The sequence below is a fragment of the Phalaenopsis equestris genome, unplaced genomic scaffold (assembly GCF_001263595.1).
Source record: "Phalaenopsis equestris unplaced genomic scaffold, ASM126359v1 Scaffold000369, whole genome shotgun sequence".
Taxonomy (NCBI): Eukaryota; Viridiplantae; Streptophyta; class Magnoliopsida; order Asparagales; family Orchidaceae; genus Phalaenopsis; species Phalaenopsis equestris.
Window position 1 is genome coordinate 399,207 of NW_018164811.1, and position 17,047 is coordinate 416,253.

The window sequence follows — 17,047 nt, forward strand, 5'->3', positions numbered from 1 at the left end:
TTCACGTTATCTTTTTCAGACCATATTTTATATTTTTCCTCTTTAGAATTCTAAATGCAATTCTTTTTATCCATAAATCCCAAATCACGTAAATTCTAAATGCAATTCTTTTTATCCATCAATTATATTTTAAATCCCAAATCACGTGAATTTTCAATTTTTCTCATCTTTGTATTTATGTATTATGTTGAAAATTGTCGAACAGTTGAAATCTAAAATAACATAGACATTCTGTTGGTTATACATCGACACATGTTTCACTCAAGTTATCTTTTTCAGATCATATTTTATCTTTCTTATCTTTAGAATTCTAAATGCAATTCTTTTTATCCATCAATTATACTTTTAATCTCAAATCACGTAAATTTTCAATTTTTCCCATATTGATATTTATGTATTATGTTGAAAATTACCGAAGTGTTGAAATATAAAATAACATAGATATTCTGTTGGTTATCCATCGACACATTGACACATTCTTATTTACGTTATCTTTTTCGGACCATATTTTATCTTTCTACTCTTTAGAATTCTAAATGCTATACTTTTTATCCATCAATTTTATTTTTAATCTCAAATCACGTAAATTTTCAATTTTTACCAATCTTGACTCGAACAATAAATGCTAAATCGTTGCCGTAATAATCGTAACATGGGAGGTCACTGTTTTCCAGGTCATATTCATTTTTTTTTCCTTTTATTACTATTAATAATTTTTTTGGTGGTTAGTGCGGCTAACTAGATGTCTTGATGCAATTGGCATCAGGACCGAATATTTGTTCAAAGTTCGGAAAGTAATTAAGTGCAACCTTTCTGAGAAATATGGTTGCATGTTCGGACCAAGACAAGTCACCAGTTATGCATCCCTCTGGGGTATTGGAGAAGGAGAATCCAGTCCCAACCGGGGAGTCCAAGAAGATTACGCTTGAGAACTTGAAGGTGCAACCCATGAAAAAATAAATAAATATTTGTATTTATAACTCAACAGTATTAATGGAGTAAACTAATTATTATAGCTAGACATTGCCTACCTTCGTCCAGGAATTGGGATTATAAATCATGCTCGGCAATTTCCCCTCATACTTCTCTACCTTGAATTTTAAAGGCCCTGTTTATTTCAATAATTCATGACATCGAAATAGTGCTACCTTGAATTTTAAAGGCCCTGTTTATTTCAATATACATAATTCATGACATCGAAATAGTGTTTTAACATAAATATGAAAATTTAGGTGTTAAATATATAAATACATAAAGTTTTATGGTATCTTTATAAATTTCTTTTTTATTTAATAAAATACTGGCTATGTGCTGCCGTTTTACTTATGCATCCACGAATTACAAAGCGGTTAAATAATATTAAGCAGAACCACTTAGCAGAGGGAGGAGAAAACTTGGCTCGCCTTCAAAAAATTCGACCACGGCTGCATGCATTAAAGAAACAGTTTCTTAAATCGTTTGATAATACATAATTTTAGTTTAGTGCATGATAATTAGTTTTTCTAAGATTTTTTGACATTTACTGATGACTAAATGGGAGAGAAATTAGATTAGGAGCTCTTGATGTATCCAAACCTCATCAAAATGCAAGAAGTTTCCCTAAACCTATTAAAGAACTCCATGAAAATTACAAGATAAATTCTGAATCCTGTAGTAATAGTTATAAGAAAAAGTTATACGAAACTGACCAATTTCGAGGGCTAGACCACTGAAAGCAGAGCAGCCAGGCCCACCTGTGAGCCACAGAAGAACAGGATCCTCTGCAGGGTTCCTCTCTGACTCACTGAAGTAATAGAACAGCTCCACACCCTTCAACTCATCCACTTTTACATACCTACGCACGCACGCATGCAAATACAAATACCAATACGATACATAAAAACCAACTCTAAATTAAAATAATAAGCTTTTTATTCATGTTATATATCAACAAATTAAAAATGTCCAAAAATATTTAAGTATTCATAAGGAATATGAAAAATTAATGAGCTCACCCAGTTTCTAAATGGAAGGGAAGCGCACCTTCGAAGCCTGGAAGATGAGTAATGTTTACAGCTGCCAATGCTAAAGGAGGCCGTTCATTGATGATTGGAAAACAGATCAGAAATACAGCACCTCCAAATAAGTTGACGTAGTACTTTGGGAACATTTTTTCTCTTTATTACCAAAATGTATGAGTTTGCCGTCATATATATATGTTTATATAGATATATATTTAAAGATAAGAAATATTGACAAATTAATAATCAGCACGACAGTTCATATATATATGTTTTCATTGGCTCATTATCGATCTATTTCTCAAAATAAACAAGCAAAACAATTGTGGTAGAAGAAACCATCACCAGTAATAAAGCAGATGAATCAAACCATGCAAGTAGATGAAGGCTAAAGGTAGTGTACAAGTACAAGTTGCCTCAAACAAGATAGGTTGTACCCATTTAATGGAGAAGATACGGAGACACCCATTCTTCTATAGCAATTTACCAAACTGATCAATGGTTAGCAGGTACCTAAACAACCCTAGGACTACTATATATCAACTCCTCTTAGGATCCACTGGTAGGACTTTACCTATCTTGAACTATTGAAAAAATTGAGAATAGAATTATAGGCCGGAGAATGTTCCGGAGCCTGAAGCTCATGGTAACAAAGGAATTTATGCAAACTACAATTCTTTTCATCAACCAATCTTTGTAATAGAGAAGAGTGAGAAAATATATGGTACCTGCATTGTAGAGCCCACCCAAAATTTCTTTCTCAGGGGTTCGGATATACCTATATCTCCACTAATACTATAGCAACATATGCCCTTGATAAAAGCGTGTGAGATCCAAATGGTAGTAATAGCTAGCTACTTTTAATGATCAAGAGTCATGCATAGGAAAATCATTCCTGCCTACAATTTAAGTCTAATTAAGCTTAAACCTTTAAATCCCTTTTAATTTTTTCATTAAAAAGGACAGCTAAACATCGAAAAAGGACCTTTTCACTGTACTGATCAGCGAAAGTGAATGTCACAATCAATCTAATGAAGCAAATAGGAAGGTAAGCACATGTAAAAGATAGATCCGGGGAGATAACAGGTTTCGTGCTGAAGTTCTACATGGTACTTAACCTGCATGAAAAGCAAGCACATCAGTCAGCTAATTATGAACGAGCATTTACATACATACCACCGAATTCCTATATATATACATATCAAAGACCTAATCTTTAATTTTTTTACATTTGTACCACTCCAATCTTTGATGATTCAAGTGTTTATGTTTAGTTTGCTCTTGTTGGGCAGGCCCTAACCCTAGTTGATTTCACTCGCTGACGTTGGGACGCTTAATTGAGTGCCCGATCAGACGCTTCGTCGACCATGCATCGCCTGTGACCCTTGTCGAACTCCCTGACGCTGGAGCTTTTATTGCGTATGGATACCGACACAAATTTGCGTCTAGTGTCCAATCAGGATCACTAAAATACATTTTTTATTTTTTATTTTTTTAGAGTGAGTCCCACTCAAAATTTTTTGACGTTTCTGATCGAATACCGGACACAAAAATTGCATTCGATGTCCACACGCAACAAAAAATCCCGACACTGAGCCTTGTCCCATGCACCGACACAAATCCTAGGCATTTCTATGGCAATCATTTTTTGCTTTGCTTTTATAACAATAGCAAGATGATTCTTTGAATTTCTTCATAATTTTTTGTTTTTGTGTGAGATTTTTTAGGGCGATGAATTTTTTTTTGTGGAAGGCTAACTAAAATTTTAATTATTTTATGATGGACAATATATGGTTATTATTTTGCTAAGTGGATGGATGGATTTTCTTTGATGGAAAATATAATAATTTTAAGGTCATATTTTAGAGATATTAGCAAATAAATATAGATAGTTTATTTCAATCTACATGCGGATAAAAAGTTATGTATGTATTTTGTTAGTGAAAGACAATATATATGCATCCATATATATATATATATATATCTATAGTTCAGATTTTGTAGATAGAATGTGAGTCAATTTCTTGTGCTCTACTTCTTGTGTTTTTTTATGCATTTGTTTTCATAAATTGATTTGGGTATTAAGGGTGAATTTGGTAAATGATTGTTTTGTCCTTATCCTTAACATCTTAAAGTATGCTATCCTATTTTCCCTTACTGATCATTCAAGTGAGGAGAGAAAGGGAGAAAATTATGACAAAGGATTAAGGTAAAAGGTTGTGACTTTAAAGTTTTATACGTTCTTTAAATAATCAAATCACTTGGGGAATTTGCTCTCCAATTTTAAATTTCAATAATTAAAGTATATTGCACGATCTCTCATACCCACATTCGAATGTCATTCTATAGTCTTTGCAACTATCCACTAGTTAATTTCTATTAAGTCGTTACCTATGCATATAGAGTTAGATTTTGTCATTCTCTCTTATAATGCTTTAATTATGCATGACGCATAGAAGTTAGAATACTACATAATTCCTAGCATATTATCTGTGTGTGTATGTGTGTGTGTTGGTGTTATGGGATTTCTTATGTCTAAATGCTCACTCACATATTGTGCATGTGTGCACGGGTGTGTTATTGTTATGGGATTTTCTTATGCCTAAATTCTCATTCATATTATGCAAGTTAAGCATTGATTCACCCGTATTTATCATGTTTCATTGTTGATAATTTATTAATTATCTTGAACTAATCTTTAATCATGATATCTCTTTTATTGATGTTGAATTAACACTTATTTATATTATATTTACTTATTATGATTTTTAATTTTAATTGAACTTGTCTTACTCTGTTGATCTGCATATAACTGATATTGAAGAGATTAGAATGTGCAAGAGAAAGGATTTTCTCTTAATGGAGTAATGAGAGAGAATGACTTAGCTTGAATTTTCATAATTATTTCTAGCTTCTTATAGTTACGATTATTGGTTATATTTTTAGTTAAATAAGTTGCATGTTTTTTTTCCCACAAACAAACAATTTCTTTGAAATAAAGATATTCGAAGAAATTTAGTTAAATTATATGTATAGCATATTGATATTAAATTATAATATCCTATTATTAAATATATAATTAAATAGGCTATAGTTAATCAAATTTTATTTAACTAATAAATCATAAATAATATAAGACATTATTGATAAAATTTATATATTATTCTATTACACATATCAAGGAACTCTTTTTCTATATCCTTCATATTGATAGTGACTTTGAACTTTATCTTCTCTTATAATGGAAATAAATTGAATTTAAGCACCTACATCTTGTAAGTAGATAAGAAGAGTATAGAAAATTTTTAAGAGTTTACGAGAAGGATAAAGTTTTATGTCTATGTAGGAATTGCATTAATAGATTTTTCTAGACATTGAAAGATGTCAAAGACCATTTAATCTCAAAAAAAATTTTCTTGTTATCTCATATAGAAGTTACATGTGGAAGTGTATAACACTATAGTGAGGGTGCATAATGTGAAATATATATATATATATATATATATATATATGATATTCAACAATCACAAATCCAGCAGAATAATCAACCATGAATTATATAGAAGGATAATAAGCGACACTTTTATCTCCAAAAATATTTAAATTAATCTAGCTATTAATTGTGAAAAATCTTATCTACATTCGTCAAGTGATATCAAAGTTTCAAGAAGTTATTAGAAGATGCGGGAATAAAATTATTTCCTTGTTGTAAGTGTTTCACAAGCTAATCATTTATATTACACTTATTTTGTTTGAAATGTTTATACTAGTGAAAGTCGAGATCTTTTGAGTTACAACGTCAACTGAATGTTTTCGGTCATTGGTGGTTGACGATGATTGGAGTTGATTGATGAAAGTCAACGACGGTCGATGATGATCAGTGGTGGTTAACAGAGACGGTAGTGTAGGACGACGGTCGGTGGTTGTAAATGATAATTGAAGTGGTCGACAGAGATCAACAGGTGTTGGCGACAGCGGCTGTGGTCGACGATGTTTGGCGGTGGTTGATGATGGTCGGCGGTGGTTGACATGGTCGGCGGTGATAACAAGGATGTTGCTGGACTTCAGCTCCTTCTCAAAGCTTCAAGTTCTCTCTCAAGTTTCAAACCTCCCCCATTCATGAGAGGGTTGGGGTTCTATTTATAGTATTCTAGATGTAATTAATGCAGAAATATAAACCACATTAATCGTACGGTCTAGAAAGCTTCGTTCAATCAAACAACGTTTGATGGACATTTAAGTGCTTTAAAGAATGTTGAAATTGATCAATTTTGGGCTTCTTCAATTCGTTTTGTCGAGAAGGTTGGTTTGACTATGAACTCACCGGATTCAACATCCGTTTGACCTTCCAAATGAGTCAAAAAAACTTCTAAGAGTTGTTTAATGACTTGATCTGAGGTTGATATGACTTGGATTTGACTAATTTTGATATCATTGAGTCTGTCTTGTCGAACCGGTCAGTTTGACTTTAAATTAGTTGAAATTGATGCTTTGGATGACTCCTAATTGAAGTTTGAATACTTATTGTTTAAAAGATTATATCGAGATTTGTATTATGCCTCTAGATTCATGCTGGATGATGAAAATTTGTTGGTGGTGTTTCAAGTATAGAAGGAAATTTTGCATGTCATTATTGTGTTGGAAATACTAAATTGTTATGATTGTACCAGTGTAGTAAGCTCTCTTTTATGGGTCATCAACCTTGGCTATTACTTATCACATATTTCAAAAAAATAATCATTTTGATACCAAAAAAAAAAGGAATGAAAAGCTCACCTGAGATGTAATGGAAGTAGGAATTTATCTAAATTTAAAATTTTGAAAATATTGAACGATGAAGTATTTCAAGTAAATGAAAGAAAAAGAATTATTTCTTAACTTGTTATTTTGGGTGACTAACTTATTGCCCCGTAATCAATCAATCATTGTCACCAAATACGTGTAGATGTCGTCGTTGGACCACGCTGCACGACCAACATAGCAGTTTTCATCATCGATCCATCATTGCTAGACCATCACCATTGCATTATCGCTAGACCACTGACACTCATCTAATAAAATTAAAATCAACTCGTCTCATTTATATAATATTATTTTTTGTTATACAATGAAAGACAAAAACTTACAATATATATATATATATATATATATATATATCTAAACAATGAAATCATTTTAATCGAGCTAGACTCATGATTTTTCCTTTATAAATTTCTCTCGTAAAATCCTCTGAAGTTTATTAATATGCCTCTATCGCCCAAATAATTCTGCACACAATGTATGCATATTGAACTCTTCTTAAATAAACAACATAACAACCACAAAAATTTGTGGGGGTGGGGGCTGTCCGTTGGAATGTTAGTTCCGTGGTAACACCATAATTAAATACAAGTTATGCCATAACGCTTATCTGGAAATATGACCGGACCATTAATTTTATTTTGAATCTTAATAAATTCCTGAAACAAAATTCTGGAAAAAATTATAAATTTTTTTATCAGCCGAAAAATATAAAATTATTGCTTAATTTATCCTCAAGGAGTCAATTAAAATAGATAAAAAATATTTTCAATTATTAATTTTTATTAAGAAAAATTATCTCCTTCGATTCTGCCAAGTTATAAAGAGCGTAAATGTAGAGGTTTGAACTGAGAATCGTTCAAATTTTCTTTATTCTCTTATATTTTATGGTATTCATTCCACTTCGTTTTAAGTTTATTTATTTATGTATTTGAATAGTCGAGGTTGCCTGCACAAACCAAAGGCCCATATTGTCGGCTTATTGCAAAAGCCCACTGGACTCCTTACGACATTTGGGAGAATTTTAGTTATGGGTTAAAGTACCACACTAAAAGGGAAATAGGTTATCAGTTTATGTTCTTTGAAGTATTGTCGAGTTATTCATCAACCAATACAATAAAAAAATGGGGGTTAATTGACATGATGACATGTTTTGAGATTCATAACAACTCAACTCCAACCTTTTTTGGATTCATTATCTCTACTATCCTCAAATTAACTGTCAATAAATGTGAACCACAACATTAATCATTATACATAATTTTTTTTTTTTTTTTTTGTATTTCTTATGTCAATAAATGTGAACCACAACATTAATCATTATACGTAATTTTTTTTTTTTTTGTATTTCTTATTGTTATGATCTCTGGGCCCCTTTCTAAAATTAATTTGTCATTCATGGACGCTGAAGGATGACTTAACATGAAACCTTAGAAGTGATAGTATTCACAATATGAGGGGAGATATTTCAATTAAAAAGATGGGTATTAGAAAGTTATCATTGAACATCAAACGAAGGTTAATGCTTTTAGGATAATGATAAAATTTTACATAAATAATAAAAATAAACATAAACAATCTCTAACGAAGAGTAAATTTATATGATTTCATTAAACTCATCAACATTCAATCAAATATTTCATTAAGCCTTAAAAGAGGTACAAAGAAAAATAGTATGTGTCATATGAATAAGGATAGGGACATCACTGTGTCCATGTTAGTCTACAAATAGGCACAATCATCTATCATGAAAAATGGCTAGACCCGGAGAACAAAATATTGATGGTACTTCTCCTTTTGTCTTCTCATAGTCATTGTAAGAACTCTTCATCTCTTCCATTCTCTTTTCTCTTCATTCTTCGTCCCCTATTTTGCTTTGGGATACATCAAGTGAAGATTATATGAGTTTATAGTGCTATAATAATGATCAAGTGTCATTTAAGACTTTAGTAGTCACTTTTAAGGAAAAAATTTACTACATACATAACCATCTTTTACTTGGAGTCTAAATCATTAATTTACTAACTTAGTGATTGCACTTGAATATTTTCATGTTTGACATTTCCATGTCAACATTAGTGGAGGCTAATTGTGAATTTGTAAGACCTCAAAATTTTAATTGGTATACATTTTTTTGAGCATATAAGTAAAATTGTATGCTTAGTTTTGTTAAATTGTAGATCATTAACTTCAACAAATTCATGCATAATAATGTTTGAGTTGTATGTACTTTGTCTGTGAATAAAAATGATTAATTTTTGTTTAAAAAATAGCATTTTTATATTCACAACAATGAGTGACATCATTTTAAATCACTTTAATTATCATAACAAAAAAAATCTATTGCTAAATCATTTTCATAATAGTTTCATTAGTTGGTAATATTTTTTTTTCATAGTTAATAGAGCAATTACCATTTGAAGTTATGGCAATCAACACATAGTAGTGTCATTCAATATATGGGTGTACCCAATGGAATTTTTTGGTGTTTATATCTCTTCAATGATTTAAATCAACATAAACCTATAATTTTAAATCATTTCAAACCTCAAGGAATAGGTAATCATATCTTTTAAGTAGTATGATAATTATTAAAACAACTTATCAATATTTTTTTTGGATTTGACATGTGCTCCAACAACTTATATAATGTCTAGTATTATGCAAGTCATTGCATACAAAAGATAAAACAACTAATCGTGAGGAACTTTTGATATGTGCACTTTTTCTTCTTCAATTTTTGTCATGTCCCCTAGATAATATGAAGTGACAATTTAGAGAAGTACTTTAGCCTTATTGCAATCCATTAACATCTCAAAACTTCTATGTTTCTTCAAAATCCTCTATATCAAACTATATTGAAAATTTAATCAAATCATTAATGATTTTAATATCTCTAATATCGATATGTGCATCCATATATAATAATATGATAATGTAATAATTTTTATTTCTTTAATATAGCAAGTGTTCACGTTATATTGGTGAAATTTATCTTATTCATGAACCCTTAAATAGGATGCTTGATTTTCAATGGTAAAGATTTTTATTTAACTTACAAATACAACTTTCATTTTTTCTTTTAAACAAGAATTTTAGTTGTAAAATGTTTATATTTTTCACAAAATAACCTTGAAAACCAGCTACTCTTACATTTATGTATTCAAGATGAAAGACTTTTGGCATTACAATGTTCAAGATTAGGTGAGTGATCATTAGTACTTGCATAGAAGAAAATATTTTTTAATGTTTATAATTTCTTTATGAAGCATTGAATTACACATTTTGGTTCTGATATGTTCTTTTGTCACTTTATATGACCATTTATTTTGCAAATATATTCATGTATTTATATAGCTTGGTCATCATCTACGTGTTGTTCTTATGAAGTGATAACATCTCTTCTTTCATAGTAAGCTCCTGCTTAGTAAATTCTTATAATTGTATAATTTTATTATAGCACTCGAGCTCTCTTTCATTAATAAAAACTAAGAAATAAACAAAGTAGGATAATAATTAGTTGTATTGCATGTTCTTTGTGACTATCTGACTTAAGTCACCAAAGTAAAAGTCTCAACATCTCCTAAGTTCTTATGTTTGCTTTGGCACAGGTATTCGCTCTTGTTCAACTTGTTCTGTAGTTGAGATGTCTTTATAGAGGTGCTTGACTTATCTTTATTCAATGCAAACTCATTAACACTAACATTCCTACTTCTAATAATTTTATTACCTTTATTAAACCAAAATCTATATCTAAACTCACCACCATCATGTCAAATAAAATAACACTCAACAGGTATTAGGTATGGCTCATATCTAGGGAGTTGGAGTTTCTTGGTGAAGAGGTGTGACTCCTGGTGAAAAGGAGTGTCTCTTAGAATAAAGGGGGTTGGGAGGAGCGATGACGTGATTGTAATTTTATCTGAGGGTTTGTATATGTTTATATAGATGTGTAACCCTATGGGATATATTATAACTTCTCTGAAATAGTGAAACCGCCGCTCGCTCCCGAGGACGTAGGCAATTCTTTGCCGAACCTCGTTAATCTCTGTTTTCTTCTTCTAGTTTGTGTCGATTCCTGTTTTATTCCGCTAATTTTCACAACAATTGGTATCAGAGCCTCTTTCGAGAGAATAAGAGGAGATCAACGCAGGAAGAAGAAAGAAGGAGTTCGAGGCCAGACGGAGGCGAAGGCGAAGGAATTGCGAACTGTTTCACGACATTTCGGAGTTTGCGCTTTGCAATTTTTCTGGCTTCGGTGATTTCAACCAGAGGAAGAAGAACTACGGCAGTTCTTTGTGCGATATACGAGTTCGCGAGTTCACGCAGAGGAATAGGGATCGCCACAGGAATGATCGCCACAGGAGTTTGGCGGAGTTCGAGCCAGAGGAGATTCGCGGAGGAAGATCGTGCAGTTGGGAAGCCTTGTTCAGCAGTTCTGCGAAAGAGCCGGCGAGAGGAGTGCGAACAACAGTTCGTTCAGAAAGAAGAGTGTCGCGGACGGGCTTTGACGACGAGGGTTTTCGGTGCTTGCGAATCACGGGAGAAGCAGCGACGATCCGCGACTAGGCCTGGCGAGTCGCCGCAACCAGAGAAGAAAAGCTTTGCACTGCTGCGAAGGAAGGAATCGCGCGGAGCAAAAGGGTTCGCGGGGTTCACAATCGCGAGATTCGAGTTTGCGGCATTCGCGTGGAGCATCTCGAGGCAGTTACGGGAACCGCAAGGGGCTGCAATAGGATCACGATTCAGGGAGTCGCGAAGGACAAACAGGCACGCAAGGTTTCCTGAACCGTCGTGCAGTTTCAGGAAACAGAGGAGTTCGGCAAGTTCAACAATCCGTGGAAAACAGAGGCTGTCAACCGCGAACAGGAGCCTTGTTCTGCAAAAAATCTGAGGAATTCGACCAGTTAAATTCGCTGGTTCGTCGCAGGAGATTTTGCGACAGGTGGAGTTCGGCAGGGTGCAGGAGGCGAGCAGGCACGATTATTTCGTGAACAAAAGTTTCGTGGAGGTATTCCTCGAACAGGTGCGAAGGGATTCGTGGCTCGCGGAAACAACAATTGGCCGAGGTACTGGTACGAACAGGAAAAGTGCTTCGTGAGAAAATATGATTCACGAATCACAGGAGAATTGCGGGATAATTGTTGAATTTGACAAGAAAAATTTCAGGTTTCTTTGAATTTATTTGCGGAGTATTTTCTTTTGTTTTTCGAAGCAAGGCAGGAAAATACGGTGCATGATTAAATTTCAAATAGCAATGTCTGAAGCAAAATTAGAGATAGTGAAGTTCGATGGAACGGGGAACTTCGGATTGTGGCAAACAAGGGTAAAAGATTTGTTGGCACAACAACGAATTTTGAAGGCTTTGCGGGTTACGAAATCTGATAATATGGAAGATGAAGATTGGGAAGAGTTACAACTTCGAGCGGCAGGTACCATACGTTTATGCTGGCAGATGAGATTATGTATCATGTTATGAATCTGAAATCTCCAGGAGAAGTATGAAAGAAATTGGAATCTCAGTTTATGTCCAAATCTCTGACGAATAAATTGTATTTGAAGCAAATGTTGTATGGGCTGAAGATGCAGACAGACACTGATCTGGTTCAGCACTTGAATGTCTTCAATCAAATAATCACGGATCTGACACGGCTTGATGTGAATATTGAGGATGAAGACTGAGCAATGATTCTTTTGTGTTTATTGCCTACTTCTTATGAACATCTGGTGACTACTCTTACATATGAGAAATAAATAATTAAAATTGATGAGATTACTGCAGCATTGTTGGCTCACAACCAGCAGAAGTAGAATGCAGAGGAAAGCTCTCATGGTAATTGTTTATATGCTAAGTGTAATCAGGATCGTGAAAGTAAGGAGGAGAAGGAGAATTCTGGAAGGCAAAGTTCCAGGTCAAAGCCTAAAGGCAAGAAGATTTGTTGCTTTAAGTGCAAGGAACAGAGACATATGAAAAGAGATTGTCCAATGCTCAAGAAAAAGGCTAGATGTATCTTCCAGGGCTGTGAATATGGTGCAGAGTGACATTACAAATTACAGTGATGGTGATGCGCTTTCAGTTACAACAACTCAGTTAAAGAATGGATGGATTCTTGATTCAGAATGTTCTTATCACATAACACCTAACAGAGAGTGGTTCACTTCATACAGGTTATCTGATTCTGGTTCAGTCTATTTGGGTGATAATAGACGTTGCAATATTGCTGTTATTGGTAAAGTCGGAATTACGATTTATGATGATACTGTTAGAACATTATGTGATGTCAGGCATGTTCTAGAGTTGAAGAAGAATTTGATTTCCTTGGGCACTCTACACAGAAATGGTTTCATTCCTAAGGCAGATGAGGATAGGGAAACCATCAGAATTGTTAAGGGTGCACTGACTGTGATGAAAGGGAAGATCACTGTAGGTAACATCTATAAACTGATAGGGAGTACAGTTGCAGGTGGAGATCGCTCTGTTGAATCATATGGTGAAAATGCAACACGAACTTTGACCAAGCTAGGTTAGATGGTTTGGTTGCCCAACCCACTTTGGTATAAGAAACTCCATGAGATATTTCTCATAAGAGGCAGGATATTCGTAAGGTGGAGATTTTTTTTTCTCCTAAAGGATTTGATATTCGCAAGGTGGAGATTTTCTCCTAAAGGAGCTAAATATTCACTAAGGTGGAGATTTGTTTGGAAGGCACATATACCGGGTGATGCATATCTCCTAAAGTGTTGGATATTCGCCAAGGTGGAGAATTGTTAGGTATGGCTCATATCTAGGGAGTTGGAGTTTCTTGGTGAAGAGGTGTGACTCCTGGTGAAAAGGAGTGTCTCTTGGAATAAAGGGGGTTGGGAGGAGCGAGGGCGTGATTGTAATTTTATGTGAGAGTTTGTATATGTCTATATATATGTGTAACCCTATGAGTTGTTTTGTAACTTCTCTGAAATAGTGAAACCGCCGCTCGCTCCCAAGGACGTAGGCAATTCTTTGCAGAATTGCCGAACCTCGTTAAATAAGGACGTAGGCAATTCTTTGCCGAACCTCGTTAAATATAAAATATCTGTGTTCTTCTTCTAGTTTGTGTCGATTCCTGTTTTATTCCGCTAATTTTCACAACAGTTTTGGTTTGTTATTATCTAATAATCATGATAAATAAAAAGTTAATAATTTAAAATTTTTAGATATGACGAGTTCACCTCTTTTCCTATTGATATTTGTTCATGAAGTCCAAGGTAGAGTGAAATTGATGGTCTTCTATCGATCAAAAATAATGCCTTTATTATGTCTACCAAAAAAGCTTTTAAACGATATGATTTAATCACTCGCTCCTTATAATTAAATTAAGAATTGTATTTATTTTCTTAGCTACCTCATCTCGTTTTTGAGTTCTTAGGATTTTTCTCTCCATATAAATTTTATGTTAGTGCATTTGTTTTTTGAATTCTATAAAATCATACCCTCCATCATTATATAATCTTAGACATTTAACTTTGTCTCTATTTCAATTTCCACCAAGATCTTCTAAATCATCAAAGCAATAAACATCTTATATTTATTTTTAATGAAATAAAGGCATATTTTCTTCGTACTTTTATCAAAGAAGGTGATGTAGTGCAATGTTCCTCCTAAAGAAGCAATGTGAGATGGTTTCCATACATTTATATGTGCTAGTTCTAGCCCTCCATGTTTGAGCTCTCTTGTGATCTTTAAGAAACTGGCCCTCTTTTATTTTACTAAAATATAGTCATCAACAAAGGTGGATTAATCGATTTTAAACTTTAACTTTACCTCTAAAGTGGAAAACCGATAAGCATTTCTTATTTATATGGTCTAGCCTTAATTAGATGTTATATATTTGAATTTATCTTTATATTAGTGGTTAATTCTATCATTTCAATATTGAAGTTAGTGTAAAGAATGTATGTTTTTTTGCCTAAACAATTGCCACGGCTCCATTATAACATTTTTAAGTATCATCATTTAAATGGTGAGACATTCTTCTATTGCTAAGTACGTAATAGAGATAAAACTTGTTCTTAAGACTTTATTCAAAAGTGTTGTATTTTATCATTATTATTATTATTATCACATATTCAATGCACATTATATTCAAGATCTCGTCATTAATTTATAAGACATAATTTATCACAATTATCTTTATAGAAATTCACCATTAGATATTTATTAGTTATAAAATGAAAATAAACATCTGAGTCTAATGTTCATGTCTCCATTAGATCATTTTGATTGAGTATGAATACATCCTAAATGTGAATTAGATGAAAGTAAATGGATGAGGGATATTACCATGATGGTTAAAGTGTTCAAGCAAGTTCTAACTATTATTTTATTGGGTAACCACCTAATTCCTTAAAGAAGAGGGCAGCCAAGTCATATGTATCGGTAAAGCTATTCAAGGGCAATCCAAACTCAAATCATTTCATTTATTAATAATCTTTTTGGTACATGTTGATCCATGCATATATATAATAATATAAAGTACATAAAAGAGATGAAATATTAGTAAAATAAATAAAATTTCATAAAATAGTTGTTTAAATTGATACAAAATTCTGGCTACTTCTTTGCTTGGTTTAAAGCATTAATATCTTTCATGCCTAGAGCAAAATTCCACTTTCCCAAATAACCATTTATCCCAAAATTAAATTCTCCTTTATGCTCGATCAAAATCCAAAATTTCAACTCATTTCCATACATGGCCTAAATGTACGAGAGATTATTGCGTGCGGACGGCTCCAATGAAAAAAAAAAAAATTTAAAAAAAATTTAAAAATGGGCTCACTGACATACACTTTTTGATAAATGAGGAATTTTTATTGGTCCACCGCACACATCTCTACGTGCGGTGGGCGGACACAATAATTTTACTAAATGTACAACCTCCCAAATTTAATTTTACCTCTAAATTTAAGATTTGAACTGATCACACTGCTTACTTTCTATTTAATCCTTTTAGGACGCCCTTGATTATCATATAAACATATTCGCAACCTTAATATCTAAATCAATTTTGAATCGGATTATCAAAGCTAATGATATCATAATCATTTAATCCATGTGCTTGTTGCAACTATAAAAACACAAAATTTTACCTTCATTTAACCATGTAAATAATCTCAAGAAAATTTTAACTATGCTTCAAAGTATTTGATTTAGGCATAGTTGAACACATAAGTAGATCTTCCAGATACTGCGGGAATTTATCTTGCAATACCAAACCATTTGGAACAGGTTCAGAACTGCTAATTTAAATATTCAAATTCTTTTTAGATATCAAGGCACCATGGATGGATAAATTTTCCTTAACATACATTATCAAAAATAAACATTAATATTACCCACCCAAAATTATAATCGATCTAATCCATGCATCTAGTCAAAATGACATTTTTAATGCCACGCCAGGTTAATTATGTGATTCCCCGGCTGAATACAATCTTAAAAATCCCTTCTGGATTGAAGTTTCATAAGCAGAGTTAAGCCGGCCGGGTGATATTTAATGGTAAGGTATGTATAATCAGCGAGTCTAGATTTGCAGTGAGAGACAAAAATGAAGAAGGAGACGACATGAAAGATCGACTATATGGGGCCTTAAATCCAAGAGCTGAAATATATATATATAAAAGCGGACTTCACCCATAACAGTTGGGCTCTGCTTGCAAATCATCACCATGCCTTAACGGCGAATCAATCTCCCACCAGCCGCCGCCGCCGCCGGCTGCACCGCGCAGCTCTGACTTCTCTCAAGAACCTCCTCCTCCTCCACCTCCTCTATCCTTTCAATAGTCGGCGCACTTTGAGTCCTCGTCACCACGACCGCCGCCGCGGCCTCCCTTACCTTGGAACTAGCTCGGACCAGATCACTGAAATCATCATCGCTTGAACTGAACCGGTTCGAAGGCCCGAACGCACTCCGGCTTCTCGCTCGCGGCATCAGCGCCACCACGCCGGCAGTGAAACCACCGCCGCGCGCACCACCTCCCGCTCCGGCGCAGCCCCCCAGCCCCTTTACATACATATCCCTCGCGCGCCGAAGAAAACGGAACGGAGCTTTTAAGCACCCGCTAAGGCTGTTCCTTTTCTTCTTCGCAACGGATTTCTGGGACGTTGCCATCGGCGGCTGAATCGCGGTGGCGCCGCCGGCTGATTTGCTCATTGCTCGGATTATTGGACCGAGAAGAAGCAGCAGTTCTGGTTTGGTTTGGGATGATTGCTT

The 17,047-nt window shown here is 33.8% G+C and overlaps 2 protein-coding genes across 3 annotated transcripts in view; both read right to left on the bottom strand.

The window, feature by feature from the left end:
* The window catches only part of LOC110026370 (serine carboxypeptidase-like 12), a 69,880-nt gene extending 67,074 nt beyond the window's left edge, over positions 1-2,806 (bottom strand). Inside the window, exons 1-5 of one of the 2 annotated variants that reach the window (XM_020727282.1) lie at positions 2,729-2,806; positions 1,995-2,156; positions 1,689-1,834; positions 1,032-1,108; positions 810-932 (exon numbers count right to left, since the gene is read on the bottom strand). In XM_020727282.1, coding sequence (XP_020582941.1) covers positions 810-932; positions 1,032-1,108; positions 1,689-1,834; positions 1,995-2,149 — 501 coding nt within the window. In that variant the 5' untranslated portion in view covers positions 2,150-2,156; positions 2,729-2,806. Of the gene's footprint in view, positions 1-809; positions 933-1,031; positions 1,109-1,688; positions 1,835-1,994; positions 2,157-2,345; positions 2,614-2,728 lie in introns of those variants that run through there. The other variant, XM_020727281.1, reaches the window with a different exon arrangement.
* A 13,367-nt stretch (positions 2,807-16,173) lies between these two features.
* LOC110026388 lies at positions 16,174-17,037 on the bottom strand. The gene has a single exon (XM_020727305.1). It carries the CDS (start codon positions 16,985-16,987, stop codon positions 16,508-16,510), a length of 480 nt encoding a protein of 159 aa, XP_020582964.1. The 5' UTR covers positions 16,988-17,037; the 3' UTR covers positions 16,174-16,507.
* Positions 17,038-17,047: the final 10 nt, after the last annotated feature.

Bases quoted from the DNA above. Each gene is read 5' to 3' on its own strand.
- LOC110026388 (XM_020727305.1), bottom strand. From the start codon at position 16,987: ATGAGCAAATCAGCCGGCGGCGCCACCGCGATTCAGCCGCCGATGGCA.